General features: G+C 39.3%; 1 protein-coding gene across 7 annotated transcripts in view; it reads right to left on the reverse strand.

Annotated features, from left to right (window-relative positions):
- The window catches only part of LOC132817097 (formin-like protein 2), a 266,557-nt gene that overhangs the window by 57,123 nt on the left and 186,091 nt on the right, over positions 1-23,343 (reverse strand). For all 7 annotated transcript variants that reach the window (XR_009644853.1, XR_009644854.1, XM_060827241.1 and 4 more), the window contains exons 5-9: positions 18,377-18,460; positions 15,145-15,297; positions 4,886-4,994; positions 3,483-3,559; positions 2,065-2,158 (exon numbers count right to left, since the gene is read on the reverse strand). Coding sequence is in view for 5 of the 7 variants with exons in the window: in XM_060827241.1 (XP_060683224.1) it covers positions 2,065-2,158; positions 3,483-3,559; positions 4,886-4,994; positions 15,145-15,297; positions 18,377-18,460 (517 nt within the window). In the remaining 2 variants the exon portion in view is untranslated. The remainder of the gene's footprint in view (positions 1-2,064; positions 2,159-3,482; positions 3,560-4,885; positions 4,995-15,144; positions 15,298-18,376; positions 18,461-23,343) is intronic.

A 23,343-nucleotide genomic window follows, 5' to 3' on the forward strand; every position in this document is an offset into this window, starting at 1 on the left:
AATCTATTGTATGATTTTCAATATTGCTAAGGCCTTTGAAAGTATGTGCAATTATATTGTATTCGCAAATAAATTAATTTACTTTACTTTACAAAATTTCTGCATTACAGAAATGAAGATTATTAAGTGGACTACTTTATTAACAAGTAGCATATGTAACAAAACAGTGTTCATAAGCAATTACTTTGGGGAAAGATGGAGAGTTTTATGACATACTGAGTCACTGATTGAATGCAAATATTCTTTGTTCTTTCATCTAACTCCAGTAGCAAACATTTATTAGTTTTAAGTACACTTTGTCCTATTACTGACATGAATGTTCTTAATTTCTTTGTCATCATTTCCTCCACAATTATTTATTCCTTAAGATCCCATTTTTCTTTTAATTATGCCCGTGTCATCCTTTGGAAAGATAATGAGAATTCTAGAAACTTCTGATCAATGTGGCAGTGCCTGCATTAACTGAGTCCAGGATACGCAATTCTTTTTAAAATGGTCCTGCCTCAGGACAAAAGCTTCAGCTCAATAAAAAAAAAGTAGTATTATTCTCTACCACTATAGTTCTTAATTTCAGACATCGCCAGTCCAGTGGTACTAACAGTAGTACTAATAATATATGCTGGGCTCAAAAAATGTGGATCAGCACCTTGTGAAAGCATAGTTGTTCTGTTATTATGCATATCTAACCTAGTGCTTTGCTACATATAAAACTTGAAAAACTGCACTAAATGAACTTACAATTTAGGAACATAAACTGTTGGTAAATGTTGACTGATCAATTATGGCTTCTTTAGGTCATTGTATGAAAGCTCATGTTCAGCACCTGACTCACATGGTTAACATCCAAAGTGAAGGATCCATGAGCTAGTAACACCCTTTTATTTTCATACTATTGTCATAAGAAGAAAATGTATTGAGTACCAAAGCAGTTTAAGAAGTGGTGCATTTGTAAACCAACAAAGTGCCTTTTGTTAGAAGTAAACAAAAGGCTAACTTGAGAAAGAAAATGTAAACAGTTGACATCTTCAAGGTTTTTGGTGCATGTTTCTTCTTGTGCAGTGCCAGCCTGAGCCAATCACAGAATTCTAGGCTCAAGGTGGGAAAGTCCTACTATATTTATTTCTCTCTGCATTTTTAGCCAAGAGTCAACTTGTTACTTTTTTTAAAAAAAATTGAGAAAATGAGAGTCATTATTTAAGTGAACAGTCTGGGCAGAAACCCAAGACCTTGTGAGAATGCAACCTCTGCTGCTGAGGGGAGTGTCTATGCAGCACTCAGAGTTGAGAGAATACTTTATAAATAATAAGCTCTTGAGAAATGGCCTCCTTTGCAAACATTCAGTCAACAAATATCCAGGCAAACAGATCATACCAGGTACTTTCATATTCAGTGAATGATTTTCTTTCTTAAGGTAGTTGTGTCATTTTCTTAAAAATAGTTATTTGTCGCTTGTATATTTTAGGTAACAAATCTGTTCCATTTCAGAAGCTTTTTAGTACTCAAGAGATAGACCCAAACCACTTCACAAATAAATTATAAAGCAAAAATAAACACTGGACCATCTTCTGAGATATCAGGGTCATCAACAAAATGCTTGGTCAAAGAAATAGATTTAAAGGGGCATTTTAAAAACAAGAATAAGTAGAAACATGAAAATGTTCAGGGCTGGAATAGGTCTTTATGGAATTAAAGACATAAGGAGCCGAGTATTGGATGACATTATGTTTACAGAAGCTGGATTATTGGTTTTGACTAGATGTAACTAAAGTACAAAATGAGGATTTCAACTACAGATGGGCTGAGGCAGGGACATCATGCAATATTAGAGAGCTGAAAAAGCAGTCCTCACGATGGCCTGTGGTCAGAAGCTGACCTTGGAATCTGCTAACTCTTACTTTAGAATAAATTGGCAAATTTATAAATGTAGGTGTGACATTTACACTTCAAACATACTAGACTAAGAAATGATGGAAAAAATCTTCAGTGTAAAGCAAGATGAATCATGTTTAAAAAAAACTGAAATCATACTCCATGCTGCCTTTCTCCAGGGAAAAAGTATCTTACCTCTTTGAAATTATCAAATGCTAATAAGATTATTTCATGTCCTCCTCTGACAAGACAAACAGCTGCTAGAAGTTCCAAGACAAGAGCCTTTGTCCTACAATAGCAACAAACAAAAAATCATTAACAGGACCAGGATAAATAAGGCTCTGGTTACACCACTTCTTTTGTACTGAAGAGCTCACAGATAAATGCTTCCTGTGTTAAGTGACAATGGTGCTTATGATTGGAATTGTTTAATAGAATTCTGTAAAAATCGCAGTTCAGCCTCTTTTCTTCAAAAAGAAACATCTAATATTAACATTCAACATATCCCATTAAAAAAACGATACATATAAACACATGATAATTTATCGAGCAACAAGATGCATTGGTGGCAATTTTTGACACACTTTCAGACACTAAAAAGATCTTCATGGGGGTCCTGACGGGATCTTTGAAGTGGTTACTTCTTGTTAAAATGGGTGCCCACAGTATTATTAAAGGGCTGGCTGCCACTTAAAGTTATTAATCTACAAGGCATTTTGGTGGATATTATTTGATATACTTTCCTTTCCTAAAAGTGATGAGCTAATTGAGAGTATACAATTAATTTCTGAAGATTTTAAGATACTTAAAAGATACATCATCTTTTAGTGTTCACTTGTTGCTGGAGGATTGTAAGGGACTTTTAAAACATTCTAAAAAATAGACATTGTAGGGTATTTTGCAAGGTTTCAGCCACACACACGTTAAAATTCATTCAAGAATTCCCCGAGGACTACAGATTGAAATAGTGAATGCTATGTGACTTTACCTTAACTGGATAGCTGCTACAAAGCACTAAGAAAAAGGAACTGTTTAGTTAGGGACATCTAGCTAGTGGTTCACTGTGTCTGCAGGAGTAATGAAGTCAGTCATGAAGCTGTGCAGATCAAAGAGATGGACAGAGAGTGAGTATAGGACCTCAGACAGACATCGGGATTTCCAATGCAACATCTAAGTATCTATACACACTCTCGCTCACAATTTCTGAGCCATCCCGAAATGTCTGCTATCCATCAACTAGCCCCTCCACACCTTAACGGCAGTGGTTTTGTGAAGCCCACATACATTGCTCCACGAAAATTGCGTCCAATTAGTATTTGACTACTAAATTTGTAAGTGTTTATTTTACCACCTTCAGGAAAGGTAAAATTACTGCAATCAGCAAGTCTGATAAGAATTGTATGCTAGAATTGGGTTTTCAAACAAATGCTGTATTATTAGCACAGTGCCCATTTATAGCACCTATTTTCATCCAGTGAATAAGCTAATAAATATCCAATTCTACTCAATGATACATAAAATTATAAAAACTATTCAATCTATATAGTACCATATACATTTTTCTGAAATAGTGTTAAGTCACAATGTGTTTTCAAGTGAGAAGGATATCTTACCTAGGATTCTTATTGTTCAGACTCAGAGCAATTTCATTAACAGCATGTGGATGTGACATGACCATGTTAAAGCCATACTGCAATGAAAGGGACAACATTACTGTGTGTGAATGAAAGACCACCGTTATGAACATCTTATTCAATAGTCAGTAAAATTTATAATGCCTCAAATGTGTTGTCCAGAAAATGCTAGATTAACACTTGCAGAGAAACTACTTCAATATCCAATACCTCATGAGCTTGGTATAGTGAGCCAAAGAAAGGTTATGCATTCCATCTCATTGTAAATAGAAGTAAAGTTGTGTTATCGGGAGTCTGATTTTCAGAAGCCATGTTGCTTTTTGTTGCAAGTTTCTAAGTCTGGTAGTCATTTGGAAATTATACCTAACAAGTTATACAAAATGTATCAGTCTCTATTTAATCAGTGGATTCTGATTGCGTTCTGATTGAAAGTATGTATGAAAATTTGATTGTTCTCCAAGGCAAGAAAGGTTGATCATGGATAAAGTTTCGGATTATAAATCCTCCTCGCATATTTGTTGTACATGAATTATTGAATAAACATGTTGGACTTTCTTAAAGACGTAATGACAGAAAGATTAGTTTCCACAGAAAGACAAATCGAACATTGTAAGTACTTCAAGATATTTCCTCCAGAAAGATTATCACACACTGTTTTTGATTTCCTGATATTTTGAACACTTTTGGAAAGATGGAAAACTTCCAGGAGGACAGTGGCCAACTCAACCCAAAACCAACAAATATCATTCTCAAGATTCTTTAGATTGGCCTAGATGTTAGCTACACCCTATGCTCAAATATCTTACTTTAGACTTCTGTCACCACGACACCACCTCAGGTCTTCAGAGGTGACCTGCAGTGGAAAATCAATCTGCACTGTCCGAGTATTTGAAGCAATCATGGTAACATTAAAATCAATTTGCTTGATTACTCAGAGTTACAAACTGGACTGAGGCAGTGGTTAGTAAGTGGGGTCCAGCACAGCTCAAAACCGAAACCAGCAATTTCCTAAGGTTGTTACCGAGTCCTCAGGCCTCCAGGTTTACGAAAAAACTGACATGATTAACAACAATGAAATCTGTTGAAGACAGAAGATTTCAAGTCTGAGGCTGGAAACAACAGATTCTAATGGGACATTCAGGTCTAAAGTTTATTTTGGTGCCCTGTTTTACATAGTTTTATATATATTAAAGGCAACTACATTTAGTTTTACGAGAATGCAGACATAATGATAAATGAAGTCAAGCCTCTATTTTGTTCAGTAGAAGTACAAGGCTTATGGCAAATAGGCACAATTGTTTATTTAAATCTTCTCTGCATTCATTGCAAGTGGACAGGACAAAGTAGCAAAGCATTAAAATAACGGAAAACTTGTAGTGTACCTGATAGTTCATGATTGCACGCAAGCACATGATGCAGACATGAACATCATCTTTCTTGCTCACTAATCTAGAATTCTTCAGCGTCCTTCTGCTTGGTAAAGTGTTGAATCTAAAAGTGGATAATGTAAAGATACTTAAAACATTGAAATTGTGAATAAAACAAAAAAAAAAATCCATATTATATAGGTACAACACATTAGTATCAACTAAATCAACAAGGATTGAAAATGTTTCTCCACAACATCATAGCTTCAGGATTCAGACAGTAAGAAACTGGACATCATCATATTATAGCCCTCAGCAAATAATTCAGGCTTGGAGGTACTTTAAGGCAAAATAACCAACATTGTAATTCCTAGTGCCACCGTATATGCCTACAATTATGAGAACAGTATATGTTTGCTAGAATATACTCAAAAATACAAAATTAAACAAAGCAGAAAAATTAGCAATTCTGGCTGAAGGGCTTTCTTACTTGAAAAAAAACAAACCATTAAACAAGCATTGAGAAAGCCATTGTTCTTCTATATGTATGATTTCTATTAGCAACTAGTGAATGAGCTGCACTGAGTCATAGAGACATACAGCATGGAAACAGATCCTTCAGTCCAACTTATCCATGACGACCAGATATCTTAACTTAATCTAGTCCCATTTGCCAGTACTTGGCCCATACCTCTCTAAACCTTTCCTATTCATATACCCATCTAGATGCCTTTTAAATGTTGTAATTACACCAGCCTCCACCACCTCTTCTGGCAGCTCATTCCATATAAGCACCACCCTCAGTGAATAACTTGCCCCTTGGGTCCCTTTTAAATTCTTCCCTTCTGACCATAAACCTATGCCCTCTAGTTCTGGACTCCCCCACTCCAGACTCCAGTCTATTTATCATATCCATGCCCCTCATGATTTTGTAAACCTCTATAAGGTCACCCCTCAGCCTCTGACCCTCCAGGGAAAACAGCCCCAGCCTATTCAGCCTCTTCCTATAGTTCAAATCCTCCAACCCTGGCAACATCCTTGTAAATCTTTTCTGAACCCTTTCTAGTTTCACAAAATATTTCCGATAGGAGGGAGACCAGAGTTGCATGCAATATTTATCATTGCACAGGATATGCCACCATTCACTCCTAATCGCTTCTTCTGTGCGTGTGACATCCAGTATCAAGAAAGACAACAACTGCTCACACACGAGAACATCACCAACTCCAACAAACCCTCCAAACTGTCAGCTATCCGGACATGGATAGATATGGTCATCCCTTCTTTAGGTTGGGTCAAATTCCTGGAGCTTCTTACAGAATAGCATTGTGGGAGCATCTGCCAGGGCTTATCCTGGCAGCTCGCCATTACATTCAAGTGCAAACAGGGACAACCAATAAATGCTACGCTTACAAGACACCCACAGCCTGAGAATTAATTGCTTCAAATGTTGTGCACATTAGAGTAAGATCTCTTACTATCCAATCAGGTACTTACTGACGCAGCCTCAAGCCATTGGTCTAAGTTGGCCTTCACTAAGAAGAAATCCTGTAGCAGAGGATGAAAGCTCTCCACTACTAAGATTCATCAATGGAGCCCCCAGAGAGGCGAGTGTGGGATGGGGATTATATTGAGGGGCTCAATGGAAAGGGTGGGTGATCTGGGGTGGGGTTGGTGAGGGTGGTGGAATCAGAAGCATATGATGGAGACGGATCCACTTGGGTCTTTGACTCAGCAAGGCCTAAGTGATGCTACCCCTCCCTTTCTTACTGCTGCTTGAACATCAGCAATTGCAGGTTGAGGCCTTGAAGTTGCCCGCGAGGGTCTAATTTACCTCCAGGTGGGAAGGGGTAAATCTCACACCTACTATCGCCACTTCTGAAATACCCAATCCTTCGGAGTGCAAGTCCTGCACCAGCAGATGACAGTTCAGAGGTAGTGGCCCAGAATATCCTTAATTGACACCTACATGGTCTTTTAGGCAATTGAAGAAAATAACAGTGAGGCCTGCAGATGCAGGGCCTCATCAGTCTCGTTTGTGGATCTTCACTAAAAGCTGCTTGGCAGCTGTTGGAGGTTACTGTAGTTGTTTAGTTTGCTGATGAAGCAGTAATCCCCATCTCGTTCTGCACTACATTCATAGTTGCACCAAGGACTCAACAATCTCCATGCGAGAGCTCAGAGTTTGTACCATTTTTCCAAATGTATGTTGTACAACAAAGGTTTTCACACTATGTTACAACAAGAATTCTGCCAGTAAGCCACCGTGATGGCCACCTACCAAAGAAATGTCTCCCTTCCTGATCCTTGCGTACTTACAGCTCAAAGCGTGAATGTGACAGCTTCCAGTCCCAGCTATGCAAATAGCTGTGAAATGGGAACATTAGCTCTCACATTTAAGAGCCTTGTTCTCATTACTCTCCTGGTTGGTTAGCTGACGTGAGGAGGAGGCATGTAGCAAATATGATGTACTGGTCATAAGGCCATAATTTTAAATGCATATTCTTAGATAATGTACGACCTGTTAATAACCGTCAAATTGAAGCCACACGATGGTATTACAAATTCGGTGGAGGCCTATTTTCAGTTGAATCCTTTTATAAAACTATTGCATAGGGCCCTGGTGAGACTGCACCTGGAATATTGTGTGCAGTTCTGGTCTCCAAATTTGAGGAAAGACATTCTGGCTATTGAGAGAGTGCAGCATAGGTTCACGAGGTCAATTCCTGGAATGGCGGGACTATCTTTTGTTGAAAGATTGGAGCGACTGGGCTTGTATGCCTTTGAGTTTAGAAGACAGAGGGGATCTGATTGAGACGTATAAGATTATTAAAGGATTGGACACTCTGGAGGCAGGAAGCATGTTTCTGCTGATAGGGGAGTGCCAAACCAGAGGACACAGCTTAAAAATAAGAGGTAGGCCATTTAAGACAGAGATGAGGAGAAACTTTTTCACCCAGAGAGTGGTGGTGGCTGTGTGGAATGCTCTGCCCCAGAAGGCAGTGGAGGCCCAGTCTCTGGATTCGTTTGAGAAAGAGTTGGATAGAGCTGTCAAGGAGAGTGGAAATCAAGGGTTATGGAGATAAGGTAGGAACAGGATACTGATTGAGAATGATCAGCCATGATCATAATGAATGGTGGTGCAGGCTCGAAGGGCAGAATGGCCTACTCCTGCACCTATTGTCTACAAAACTATTAATGTCCTCAGTTTATCTCCAGAGTCCCAAGTCCCTGTTCGCCCGCATATTCCTCATGTGTAGGCCAGAATTACAGTGACGTGTGTGAACCCAAATATCTGCAACTCCCAGGCCCCTCTGATTCATTATGAGATCCCACACTCCCTCTTCAGTTGCCCATTAGCTATCACCATTTCTTCAGAAAGTTAGTACAATTAAGCTCAGCCCCAGACTGGGGTTGCCACTCTCCCAAGTACACCATAGACTGCACCCTGATAAGGCCTTGAGCATTACTGACAAAATGCCCAAAACACACTGTGGGCTTATTCCCTGATTTGAGAGGATAACGCCTAAAGACGACAGTCCACATCCATATTGATGTCTCAACAGCAAACACAGACTACCTATAATTCCCAGAATAGTTGTACTTGAACCTGCCAAACAAAGCATAGCCCAATTCTCCAGCCTGTAGGCCATAGTTACCTGATCTTTGGGAGGACAAAGAGTTGACTAACCATGGCCATTCCCTGGACTGGAATCTGACGAACCCTTTAATCACTATGGTGGTACCCTTGACTGTGATCTCCCCTATTCCTACTAAGCACAAGAATTTTATACATGGCCATATGCTTGGAAGTTGTACAGTATGCCTGCAGCACATGCTGCAAGTTGTGACTGACATAGTATTGTGTCGTAAAGTGACATGTCCACCCCCTTGACTGTTCAGTTCTCCCCACTGTGACAAGTTGCCTACTTCTTCCCCTGAACTTAAAAGCAATGTGGTAAGTCCATAAGTCAGTGCTGAATCAGTAATGGTGCATTGAAAAAAACACTGGGAACTGGACGGAGGCTGACAGCCTCAAAGTAAGTAGAAAGTTGTTGAGTGCTGAGAAAGTAAGATATATCCTACATAGGTACATGTGTGGCCCTGTATGTAAAGGGACCAAGCAGAAGCATACAAGTCATAAGCATCCCTGAGTTCCAAAGTAAAGTGTGAAAATGCTGATATGGTGAGAGATTTGGTCAGAGAATGGGCTTGATGCTGGTTTGTCGAAGGCGACTTGTATGGATGAAGGGTTAAGGTGACTGGTGGCCCTGAAGCATTCAGGGACGTTGGTCAGAAGAAGCAATGGCTTGGTGTTCATGACAAGTATTCAAATGAGCTACGATCACCAGGTACCCATCCTGATTTACATCTCAGGAATCCACACGGTCTATTTTCTCCAGGAAAACAACACATAAATAAAACATGTTGGCACTTTAACAAGACGCAAGTGTCTTCAAGGCCTTCCCTGTCATTTGCAAAATTGCATCAACAGGTAGTGGGAAGCAGAAATGACAATGTGGTATAGTGTCCAGTTTTACAACCATGAAGACTGAAACTCTGGTCATGGTCACAATCATAATATGAAAAAATATGGTAGTTAATTTATGCACAGCAAGATCCCACAAACAGAATAAGATTGACCAGACAACCTGTTATTTCATGTATCGTTGGTTAGAGAATAAATGTTATCCTGGACACTATGAAAACTGCCCTGATCACCTTCAAATAGGACTGTTTCATAGCTACTTGAGCAAGCAGAAGGCACTTTGGATTAATATCACGTCTGATAAAGGAAATCTTTGACAAGTTCTCACCCAAGGACACCCTGGAATTATGTGCATGCCTTCAGAGTGGCACTTGAACCTAAGTTCACCTCACTCAAACGTCACTATCAAATGATTGACACTGTTCAAGTGAAGCTTATTATATGAAGTATCAATTAAAGTGCTACAAGCAAATAGTTAAATATGATCTTCAAAATAAAAAAAAATGATTTTGCACCATGCACACAGTTTGTATGCAATGTGATAAAACTTTTACATGGCTCTGAACTGTTTTCACTTCATGTTTAAATAAAAGTTAGGAAGAATCTTTGGAGAGGTTTAATTTTCTAAATAACTTCAAACATTACAGGAAAAAGCTTACGTTATGAATCAGACAAAAACAACTTCACTTCACTCATGATTTTCACTGCTCCATTCGATGTTACAGCTTGTAAACTTAAAACTCAATTTTCTGGCAATCAAAAGTTTTCTTTAAAAAGTGCGTTAATGTTTCTCAAATATGCTTTACACCATTGCACAACTCAAAGATAGAGAAATTTGTATGATAAGTTTAGCTTCCCTCAAAGTAATATGGAGTGTCTCTGGAAGACTGCAGAAGATGGCCTTTTGCTACTCTGCATTTGTATTTTCGGTAGAGATCCTTTAAGTAAGTTATTCAGTACAGGAAACAGAAGTACAATGACTTAACTATGAAGTAAACTAAAGCAGACTAAAAGAACACTCCTGTGGTTTACTGGCGCAATGCTAGAATGAGTCAACACATTTTGGCTCATTGCAGTTCTTAACTCGATAATATCCCCAATATGCTTTAAATCACTGCTGCAGTTTACATCATCGTCTGCCTCTTCTAGTGCCTTTACACTACAATATTGCTCCCAAACAACGAATGCTTTCATAATTTCACATGGTTAGAATACAAGTCATAATCAAAATCTCAATTGTGATTTGCTACATGTTAGTTCACATGTTTGGCCTCGTTCCAGTGTAGAGAAGTTTCGTGAATTACAAAGAGAAAGATAGTCACGAATGATCAAGTTCTGAACTCCAAGAACACGGACTTACCCTCTTACATAAAAATATTTACACAAAGCCAAGTTGGGATTGATCCTTTCATTAGCACTGTGTTTAGGTAAATAATGCAACAACAGGAGAAGGGGTAGTGGTTTTAATACATTCAAGAACTCTAACTGTGGGTTTTGTAGAATTATATAGAATATACAGCCCAGAAGCAGGTCCTCTGCCCAACCAGTCTGAAGATATGAGTCAAGGGCATGGTGCTAGAAAAGCACAGCAGGTCAGACAGCACCCGAGGAGCAGGAGAATCGACGTTTCAGGCAAGAGCCCTTCATTCATGATGAAGGACTTTTGCCCGAAACAGCGGTTCCCCTGCTCCTTCAATGCTGCCTGACCTGCTGTGCTTTTCCAGCACCACACCCTCGACTCTGATCTCCGGCATCTGCAGTCCTCCCTTTCTCCGGTCTGAAGATATGTGTATTCCACGTGAGCATCTCCAGCTCTTCCTCACATATTTGTGTCAGCACACAGCCAGTAACTGCTTCCCCCTTACAAGTTTTTCTAGCTTAAAAATGTACTGTACTATTTGCCTCAACCATCTTTGTGTTGTTGATTTCCACATTCTCACCACTCCTTAGGTAAAAGGTTCCTTCTGAATTCCCTGCCTGAATTCTTCACAGCTATTTTAAAATGATAGCTTCTCTTTTGCTCTACCCCACGTGTAAACATTTTGCTCTGATTTCTCTGTAGAAACATTTCAGAATTTTAAAGACTTCTATCAGCCCAGCCTTCTCTTTTCAATTGAAATTTAGGTTGTATGCTAGAACGGCATCACTGAGCTGTCCCCAGGCCTTTCTGCTCAATCCAGCATGTTATCCTTGCTCTAAACTGACCAACTCTCAAAAGAACTGGTTGCTTGTGAATTGCCACTGAGGTAAGGCGCTCTGCCCAAAGAACCACACCCGGCTCAACTCACAGATTCTCAGGGATGATAGGATAAAATTAGAAAGGGAAAGAAAAGAATGGGGGTAGAGTAAACATTTTCTTTAAAGTAGTTGGGGAAAATGGACCTCCCGGATATTAGAAGGCATCAATTAAGTTCCCTTTTATCTTTGGTAAGTGATTGGGTACGTGTGGACTTGGCATCAATATGGATGGACATTGAGGCCTCTCAGACAAAGTGTCCTCTTATCAACCTGTTGGTTTTAGACTAAATGAGGATAGTTGTGGAACACTGCCGTAATCCAATAGTTCCCAACACTGTCAAAGCGTGGAGGGCAATGAGGCAGATGGAGGGTAATATGTGTAAAACATCTTTTCTTATTCCCATAGTTGGCATGCCAGGTTTCTGGCCAGGGACAGTGAACCCCGGGTTTCAACTCTGGGCGAACAGGGGAGTTTCTTGTTTAGGGGATCTGTTTGAGGGTGAAACGATGATGCCCTTTGATCAAATAATTCCTAAGTATGGACTATTGAGTAGGGACCTCTTTCATTTCTTCCAAATTACAGATTTTATCTGAAAAGAGACTAGGCTATTGGCTGAGTGTTACAGATCTGACGCATAGAAGTGGATGCTTCATTCTAGGAGCACTCTGAGTATTTTGTATCGTCTTCGGGATTAGTGGTGCTGGAACCACTAGGTGACTGAGGGAGGGGATGAAGGTGATAGGTCGGGGGCGGGGGGAGGGTGGAGTGGATAGGTGGAAAAGAAGATAGGCAGCTAGGACAAGTCATGGGGACAGTGCTCCCCCACTCACCTATTGTACTCTATGCTACTTTCTCCACCCCCACCCTCCTCCAGCTCATCTCTCCACACTTCAGGCTCTCTGCTTTTATTCCTGATGAAGGGCTTTTGCCCGAAACATCGATTTTACTGCTCCTTGGATGCTGCCTGAACTGCTGTGCTCTTCCAGCACCACTAATCCAGAATCTGGTTTCCAGCATCTGCAGTCATTGTTTTTACCTATTTTGTATCATCTGTTGAGGGGAGGCTTCTTGGGTGAAATCGAGTGAATATGAGGGGTCTGGGAGAGAGAGTTAGGAGTTGAGATCACTTTGGAAACGTGGGAGGATATCTGTGAGAACGTGAGGAAGATTTCAATCTGTAATAGGACCCAAGCTCTGCAGTTAAAGATTCTTCATAGGGTTCATCTAGCGCCAGATCGTCTTTCAAACCTTAAGGAGGGAGCATCTTCAATGTGCCCAAAATGTAAACTAATCACAGGTATCCTATTTGTGGTCATGCCATAAGCTTTGGAGCGCTGTGGCAGGAGTAATAGAGAGGGTTTTGGGGACCGAAGTGAAGGTGGCCCCAGTCTCTCCTCCTGGGCTTGCCAAATTTAGCTTCCTTAGACGTACATAGAAGAAAGCTTTTTAACATCTTCACTTTTTGTGAGAGGAAGAACACTCTGATGTGCTGGATGTCTGAGAACCCCCACAGGTCTGTCGGGGTGGCATAAGTTAATTATGGAACACATCCCTTTGGATTTTCTCATAAATATGATGCACCAAAAATGGGAAACTTTTATAAGACATGGTAGCTCTTTTTGAATTACCTGGAAGCAGATCTGTCTGTCATTTTAATTAGGGCCTTCGTTTAGCCATGATGGTTTGGTTTAGTGAACCTGATGCCCTGAGATGAAGAAATTTGAACAAACGTGGATGTAATAATTATTGGTCTCGAATGTTGGGAGTGACGGTTTTGTTGGGCTGAGCAGTGTTATTTATTTATTGAGTTGTAGTTAGTTCAGTTTTGATTTGTTTTGTAGAGTAGTTTATTATTGTTATGGTTGTCATAATTTTCATTTGTCATATCTTTGTAATTTTATAATTTTGTAAAGAAAACCTTTTCAATAAAAAATATTTTTTAAAAGATTATACAGTAAAGCAATATGAAAAAACACCCTATTTAACATTAATGTAAACAGTAAAATACAATCATTTAAATATAATAACTGGCAATGTGAAAAGTAAAGATTAAATGTAAATTGTAAAACCACATTGTATGCTTCTGGACTGTCACCTTAATAAGTGAAATTGCAATGGCTCACATGTTAGAGATGTCTGTGCTAGACAGAACTCTGGGATGGTGTTTTCTATTCACTACAGAACAATGGTCCCTTTTAGAATACGCTTTAAAGATCATACTGTAGATTTTAACAGCAACTTAAAAACAAACTAATCCAATGACTGGTAGATAAATACAAATGTTCCTTAGCTGATGTGAAAAGCATATGTAGGATTCACAGATCTTGGCAAGCCTTTAGTTGCGGTCATATTGAATGCTTATGCACCATTGTTGATCTACCAAAGGTTTATCTCACTTTACATTGAACAATAATCACTGATCAGTAAAGATTTTAGTTCAGCACAACCAACATAGAGGCTCAAACTCATTTCATCACAGCAGCAAACTCCACAAGAACAAAACCTAGAATGAGGATAGTTTCAGGAGAAGTGGTATGAATAGAATAAGCTATTGTGTCTATAATATATTAGAATTAGCAATATAAATCCTCTAATGCATTGTGATGACCAATGATTGGTGCAATTTGTAATATGAATACTTAGAATTTTGTGTTTAGGGGTCAGTTAGCTGTATGACTGGTGTGCAAAGTAGAGTGCCACCAACAGTGTGGGTTCAATTCCCACACTGGCTGAGGTCACCAAATAGGTTCCATACTTATCAACATCCCCCCCCACAAGCTCAAGGTGTGGTGGCCCCCAAGTTAAATTCAACATCGGTCATCTCTCACTAATGAAAAAGCCCTCCTCTTGAACTACAACAACTTTACATCATTCACAATAAGTCACTGTCATTGTAAGTATTAGAAGTTGGAGTTTTTTGTCACCTTTGTTTACTAATTTTTCCACTTTATTTCAACATTAGATTCCCAGCTCTGGATTAATATCTGGGGTTGGCAGGGTTCAACCCTCAAAACATTCTTGGGAACAAGTTTATCTCAGGAAAATTATTCCTTAACTCCCTTAGTCTATCTGCCCAGAAGTGGGAGGGGCAATCTTTGAGAATAAAACAAATTAAGGAAGAGAAAAGTTGAGCTTGACCAACCAACTCAACCAGTAAGGAACTTATTCTCATTTGCCAGAGACAAAAGCTGACTGCAGTGGTGCATAATGGTTCGCTGAGAAACACAGGGTTGGCTCAGCAGTGGTACACATCAGGGAAAATAAAGGTATGCAGCAAAGTTTGAAACATTAAAAAAAATTGTTCTCCTAGTACAATGTATGCATACTCAGCTGCAAAACAAATTTACAACATTTACGTAGGAACTTGCAGGTTGAATTAGCAAGATGGAAAATCATTTAAAACCTTTAGTGGGTTTATGATGCTTTAGCCAGTATGTTTCAGCCTACAAGGATGTCAGGATGAGGCTTTCCCCATAAAGAGACCTGCATAAAATTATGATCAAATCCCTAGTTGAAAGAATAGATGTTTTTTTGATGTCGGCCTACCGTAACGTTGAATGCCTGGAAGAGCGGGCCAGGGTGTTACCAACTGGAGAAGGCAGATTACTACCTCGATGTAAGTCCTCAATGGACCGGCTCCAAGGTTTGGATTTGTCCACTGCATTCTCCACATTATTTTCCACACTTTCAAAATCAAATCTGAAGTCAAATGACAAAAACTAGATTTTAAAAAATATGCACTCATTAGTCAAAAATATGTCAAACATGTCTGACACCAAACAACAAAAGGTTATCTATCTAATGGATAAATCCCAGAATGTATATGGCAGTTTAGCCTGATTTCAATAAATCCTAGAGTGGGAGGCAAGTGGTTAACTGGATAGAATTAACTGGACTTTGCTCCCTGGGCAAATTATTAATACTACCTAAATAATCTAACCAAACAGAGGATGACAATCGTTATGTCATAGCAATAAGAAGTTACTTTCTCACTTTTAATTTTTAGCTAATCTTACATATAAGTCATGCAGACATATTGTTACATTAATATAGACAATACTAGAAGGGCAAAAGTTCCACATCTCAAATCATATCATCACAATACTTACATCAGCACTTTTAACCTTGTACCTGAAGAACATTTGTACCCAATAAGTTATGTACTGTCCCTGTTCCTACCACATAGTGTCATAGAGATGGACAGCACGGAAACAGACCCTTCGGTCCAACGTGTCCATGTCGACCAGATATCTTAACCTAATCCAGTCCCATTTGCCAGCACTTGGCCAAAGTCCCTCTAAACCCTTCCTAATCATGTACCCATCCAGATGCCTTTTAATATGTTATAATTGTAGTTTTTCCTCTCACGCTAAACCTATGCCCTCTAGTTCTGGACTCCCCCACCCCAGGGAAAAGAATTTCTATATTTATCCTATCCATGCCCCTCATGATTTTATAAATCTCGATAAGGTCACCCCTCAGCCTCCAACGCTCCATAGAAAACCACTCCAGCCTATTCATCCTCTCCCTAAAGCTCAAATCCTCCAATCCAGGCAACATCCTTGTAAATCTTTTCTGAACACTTTCAAGTTTTACAACACCCCTTCAATAGGAAGGAGACCAGAATTGCACACAATATTCCAAAAGTGCCTTAACCAACATCCTGTATAGCCGCAACATGACCTGCCAACTACTATTCTCAATATTCTGACCAATAAAGCAAAGCATACCAAATGCCTTCTTCACTACCTGTGACTCTACTTTCAAGGAGCTATGAACCTGCACTCCAAGGTCACATTCCCTATGACTTTACCATTAAGTGTATAAGTCCTGCTAAGATTTGCTTTTCCAAAATGCAGCACCTCGCATTTATCTGAATTAAACTCCACCTGCCACTCCTCAGCCCATTGGCCCATCTGATCAAGATCCCATTGTTCTCGGAGGTAACCTTCTTCACTGCCCACTGCACCTCCAATTTTGGTGTCATCTGCAAACATGATTAGACACATGCAATCTTTAGCACGGTATGTTTCTAGGTAGTGTATGATTACTGAATAAAGCCTGTAAAATGTTATTAGGCACTATTTGGAAAACAAAAGCTGTGATTTTTAGATTAGCGATGCAGCAACACTCTTGCTGCTGAACGCCAAAACAATAACCTGCACACAAAAAAAATCAACAAACTTTGGCAATGATTTACCCCTTTCCAAATGGCATTTTAAATCTGGCACAAGTCAAGAGGATGTCTTGATATCAATCTTATTAAATGTCATCAAGTGGATAAGCAGCCAATCACACTGAAAATGTTCACTCAGCAAAATAGGAAGTTTAAAGCACTTTCTTTTAAAGATTAGATTCCCTACACAGTGTAGAAACAGGCCATTTGGCCCAACCAGCCCTCCAAAGAGTAACCCACCCAGATCTATTTCCCTCTGACTAATGCACCTCACACTATGAGCAATTTAGCATAGCCAAGTCACCTGACCTGCACATCTTTGTGATTGAGGGGAGAAACCGGAGCACCTACAGGAAACACACAGGGAGAATGTGCAAACTCCACACAGTCACCCAAAAGAGGAATTGAACCCAGATCCCTGGTGCTGTGAGGCAGCAGTGCTAACCAGTGAGCCACTGTGCCAAGCTTTGAGGAAAAACATTTTTCCTTCTAAACTGGATAACTTCACACTTCTCTATGTTATATTCTGCCATATTTTTGTCAACTTGCTCAGTTTGTGTCTTATCTCTTTACACCCTCCACACAGCTTACAATCTTAGCTGGAAAGCATCATCAGCAAATTTGAACACAGCAGACTCACTTTCCTTACTTAAGTTATTGATATAGATTAGTAACCTTTGTATTAATCTTTGTGATGCCCTGCTAGTTAGACTGCCTACCAGAAAATAACTTCTTTATTCCTCTCCTTTCAGTCCATCAACTCTCAATCCATACTCCCTGATATCCCATAAACCCTAACTTTAAGTAATAGGTTGGCAACCAATGGCTAGCAAATGTTTTTCAAAATCCAATGCACTATATTCACTGATTGTCCTGAACCCACACAGCTAGTTAGAGCCTCAAAAATGCTAATATATTTATCAAACATTATTTTCTTTTCATATGTCTATGTTTACTCTGTTTAATCATATTAATGACTTTTTAAGGGCTACAGGGAGAACGCTGGTAAGTGGAGTTGAAATGCTCATCAGCCATGATTGAATGGCAGAGTGGACTCGATGGGCCGAATGGCCTTACTTCCACTCCTATGTCTTATGGTCTTAAGTGCCCTATTACCATGTCCCTAATAGAATCCAACAATTTCCCTATGACTGATGTCAGGTAATCTGGCGTACATTTATCCACATGTCTCCCCACTCTTCCTCAAATAGCAGGATTACATTTACTACCTTCCCATTCATCAGGCCTATTCTTGGGTCTAGAATTCTGGAAGACCAAGTCTCGTTGGTTGCCTTTTGGGAAAACCGGAGGATGCAGACAATTAGGGGCTCGTAACCTTTGGTTTAACAAATTTCTCCGGCACATTTTCTTTACTGATATCAATTTTGCCAGGATACAACTGTGTGCATGTGTCTCCCTGGAGAGGATTAGGAGCGGTTTCAACAACTTCTGGAGTTTTGCATTACTCTGTATATGGACAGACTCTGGAAGTTACTGGCAGTTTCAATAGAAAAATAACTATTTTCATCGAGTTTTTTCTAGCTTCAAGTTGAAAAAGTGTGAGTTACAGTTGCTGTCAAGTGATTAGAAAAGGGCACTTACGTAACTGCGTACTGTGCAAATGAAAGGTATTCCACCAATATGTCCAGACCTTGGTTCTCTTCATTCAAAAACTCACGCACCCAACTGTTAAAAACAAATACACAAAAGGGTCATGTAAATGTAAACACATTGGTAAAGGTTTTACAAAACATACTAAAATTATCCAATTCAAAACAGCTCACTTCAACCAAACCTCCCATAAATGCAATGCAAACAGAATGTATATCTAACACATTCCAGGCAGATAGTGTACGATACACAGAAGATTCTATGTTACAGTCAAAACATCACAAAAAGTAATATATGAAAATTCCAACATAGATTCATAGATTATGATTATTAAAGTCAGTAAAGCCAAAGGTCTTTAAACAATACATTTCCCGGTTGAGAGATAATCTTACTGAACTGAAAGTAACTTCTAACCAGAAGGTTTTGAAATCTTCAACCCAAAAATAAAATTTTAAGAGGTGTGAGGGAAAAGGTTTTGTTTCTACCTCCCCTCTGCCCTTCCTTCTTAAAACTTTCTACTCAAACTGTAAAAATCAAAATTTCCAGTTACTCCATTCTAAAGTATTGAATATTTCAAGCCAGATTTTTGGAATGTAAGCTAGTTTCGTCCACTGGGATTATGACTATAAAGCCAGTTTTACTCAAAGTCTCTAAACAGACCTTAATGTGAGCTGATATGTGTTGCCAATGCTCAGGATAATTGTAAATCTGCATCCAGTGGGATCTAAAACACAATTAATTTTACTTGCAGTCTATTAACAGCCACCAATGTTATCAAACATTTATCCCCTATCCTCCAGGCTAAATTATTTTTTTATTACCTATCAAATACTAGCAGCAGCAGTTTTAATGCTACAAGATGAATATCGGGACAGGGTGATTTTTTTCCCCATTTACAATGCAAGAAAGGATACCATGGGAAAAGAAGAATTCTACATCTGGTAATATTTGCCGAAGTGAAATTCCAACATGGTTAGGTGGGAGCTTTACCCTCAGACAATAAAGGAAATTAGTTTTCTGAGAGTGGGAGACAGATTTGCCTTTACTTTTCACAAGATGGTGCTCACATTACAAAAAAAAAGTACTGGTATCATACATTTAACAACAATCTTGATGTTTCAGCTAATGATGCAGATACTCAAAGCATAATGAATGCACTGCTGAATTGTTTCTGTTAATGTTCTTTGATTGAGTTTACTAATGTTCCAATTTATTCCAAGCAACACTGTTGAGGCAGGATGCCCACTTAGTGATGGGATTGATATATTTATTGACAGAGTAGCTAACTAGTTTTAAACCCACACCCACTCCCCACATGCTGCATACCCTGTTTGAAATGGGTTTAAGGGGAGATGGAAGAGATTGAGCGGAGCACAACGTGCTCTACCCCCTTCCCCTTCGCCCACAGTGAGAGAGGAAAACAAAGAATTGGTTTTAACATGTCATACTTTGATTCCTATCAGCATCGATCTGGCAGCACAGAGCTGATCACCTTCAAAACCCCAAAATGACAAGGCCCATGGATAGAAAATGATATTACAGAGAGCATATTATAAAGTCACCAAAAGACAAAACTAACAGTTTATAGTTAAAACAGTATTTGTAGGATTTTGTGATGAAGAAGCCATCCAAACTAATTTATACATAAAACATCTGGAGTCACAGACCAGCTGCCTCCAGCTGTGCAGATTCTAATCAGGATCACAGGTAACATGACCTTAAGTTAAAGTGGGAATGAGAACAAGTGAGCAGTGAGCCTTTTCTGTAAGTGGCAGCAGGGAGGCTCAGTTGACTTTAGGAGCCAGGCCATGTCTACTCCCTGATTACCCAAACTGAAAAGCTTAGAGGTTGGTACACAGCAGCTGTCCAACCACTGAATGCCTTTATTGTCCAACATGAATAGTGTAACATAGATGGTCAGAAGATGAAAGATCAGAACAGAGCATAATCACACCTGGCTGCCTTCGCAGGAAATATAGTCTATTGGGGAAGCCAGAATTGCTACCTCGCACAGACCTTAAGTTAACAAAAGAGTGATCTGCGAGAATGCGGTTGACTCCTGACTAGCCCACTAACCGACAGCTTGATGTGGGTGACCTGATGCCTACAATTTCCCTTGATATGGTTGCTCGCTCGCTTGCTTTGTAAAATCTAATGACACAGATTGTGACACCAGACATGGTTCAGTCTATCAGATCAGGAAGCACCACATTGACTAAAGCCTAATAGTGCTCAATCACTCTAGGATTACTCTGCAGAGCATAGATAATCTCCAGCATCAGTTCTCCACTATTAACACTATCGTCAGTTCCCTCAAGGCTCACTTCAGACAATTAGTAGCTTATGTATTTCCTCATCCCAAAATACAGGCCATCTGTTCAATGGCTCTGCAGCTTCCACACCTTCTGCTTGCATACCAAATCAAATCCTCTTCCCACTCACATGCCCTAAGTAACAATGCATTGGAATTTCTTGTCTAAGCTTTCCTCTTCCTCTTTTAGGCTGTTGAAACAACTATTTGCACATATTTTTGAGACGTTGGCTCAGCAAAGCTTTCTGCTGTCTGCGAGCCACGGGAAACCTTTCTATATTGAAGCTGTGATGTAAGAGCAAGGCTTTGCTGTAAAATTCTTGTGTTACAGAAGGACACTGCTGCTGTTGGAAATGAAGAAAAAAAGGAAATGGAACTGAGGAAGTAAATCGGTAGTGAACACAATTAAATAATTCGCATGGAGCCAAGTTATACAAAGCGGAATTGAAGAAACTGTATCCTGCTGGAACATTGGAAATGATCCTGATACATTAGCCAAAAAGTCCTTCACAAGGACCTTGTATTATCCAGTAGTGCTCAAAAGTATGACAGTACAAGACTTATGTACTGTATAATTATGAATTATTATTTGAATTGTTTTGAGCCTGGGCTTTTGTGAACTACTCCACCGTAACAATCCTAAATGGTGACATATTTACAATGACAGATCAGTGATTCTTAAGTTCATGTCGAAGGTGATTCGGTCTGGAATGACCTTCATGCTCTGCTGTGTTTTACTACAACTAATTCTTGGACGTAATCCCAAAGAGGTAACTGCCATCAAATCGATGTCTATATATACACTGGACATGCCAAAATACTGCATATTTGCATTGTACCACCAGCTCACTGGCAAACTTGAGTCCAGAACTATTCACTGCCCCAGGACTCTGACGTGTAGTTCAAACACATGTACAACCTTCAACATAACAATATAAGGAACTTGAAAAGAATCAGTGACATTGATTTGGCTGGTCCCACATTTTTTTTAAATTAGTGATGTGACAAGCCATTGGATACCTGAATCTGATACTGTTGCACATTTTTTTTGGGTAGATTATTACCCTTGTTTGTTCCAAAGTACATCCTGTATCAAGATCAAATAAATGCTTTACCGAGCAATACTAGATAATCTATGCCCTAGAGATTTGCTATTTGCTTTCTACCTGGCAAAATATTATTGCTTTTTCAGTGAGACAGATAAAGAAAGCCCAAAACACCACATTTGATTTTCCACCTGGAGTTGAATTCATGCAGTCCTTTGGTCCAGGCCAGTTCTGCCCTTTTCCTAGGGAATGATGAGTTCCTTAGTAAAAAAAACAGTTTTGTAAAGAAAGTTCTTCTACCACAATTTCAAGATCAAACACCCTGCACAGATTCAGCTGGCTAAGTTAAAAATCTCAGATGGGAGCTCTCAACACAGCTTGGCTTTGAACAGTTTCTTTTTCATCTGTCCATTATTTCATTCTGTGGACCAGAATTTATAGGACCAATCAGGTTTTATTATTAAGTTAGTTACTGCAAGCCATGTAGACGCTTCATGGTAGTGACAACTTGGATGTCTAACAATGTCTCCCTTGTAATCAGAGTTTGTGGTGGTGTAAACATTTCACACCTGACTAGAATAATGCCACAAAGCATGATTCCACTGGATCAGTCCACGTATCCTTACATTGTAAATTTGCTTGTTGATTTATGGACAAAAAATAATATGGACAAAAGTCTCAATGTAGAGGAACATAGGAACAGAAGTGGACTACTAAGCCCCTACAGTCTGCTCCGCTCTTCAATTAGGTAATATCAAATCATCTACCTCAGTGCCATTTCCTTGCAGCATCTCCACACTCCGAGATGTAAAGAGAACCCAGCATCATTTCTAGTCTTGAACATGTTCAGTGATCGAATTTCTAACCTTTGATAGCCCTCTAGGATTCCAAAGATTCACCACTCCTAAAAATGAAATTCCTCCTCATCTCGGTCTTCAATGGACTACTCTTTAATTAGAGATAATACCTTCTGGTTCTAGACTCACCAGTCAAAGAAAATAATCGTATTCATACTTATCCTGTCCCATGCTTTGGAGACAATTTTCTATGCTTCAACTTGATTATCTCTCATCCATCAGCACTTTAGAAAATTTAATCCCATTTTCCTTAATCTCTCCTCATTAAACAATCCCGTCATCTCAGATATTAATCTGATGAGGCTTCATTGCAGCAACCGTGGGAAATAGATTCTTCCTTAGATAAGACGACTAGAATTTTACATAATGCACTAGCTGCAGTCTCACCAATGCACTATACAATTGCAGTAAGACATCTTTACATCTGTTGTCAAGTCTTCTTGAGATGAAAGTAAATATATCATTTCCCTTCTTAATTCATCGTGGCATCTGCGTATCAGCTTTTCGTGACACATGTACAAGGACACCTATGTCCCTTTGGACACCAACACTTCCCAACCTCTCACCATTTAAGCAACAAACATCAGACTTATTCACATGATACTCCATTTATGATGTTCTTGTCCATTCACTTAGCCCATCCAAGTCCACTGAAGTCTTCTTGTAGCTTCCTCACTATTTTAATTCCCACTTAGTTTTATGTCACCAGCAAATTTTAAATGTTATAAATGGTCCCCTCTAATA

This window comes from Hemiscyllium ocellatum, chromosome 7 (assembly GCF_020745735.1).
Source record: "Hemiscyllium ocellatum isolate sHemOce1 chromosome 7, sHemOce1.pat.X.cur, whole genome shotgun sequence".
Lineage (NCBI taxonomy): Eukaryota > Metazoa > Chordata > Chondrichthyes > Orectolobiformes > Hemiscylliidae > Hemiscyllium > Hemiscyllium ocellatum.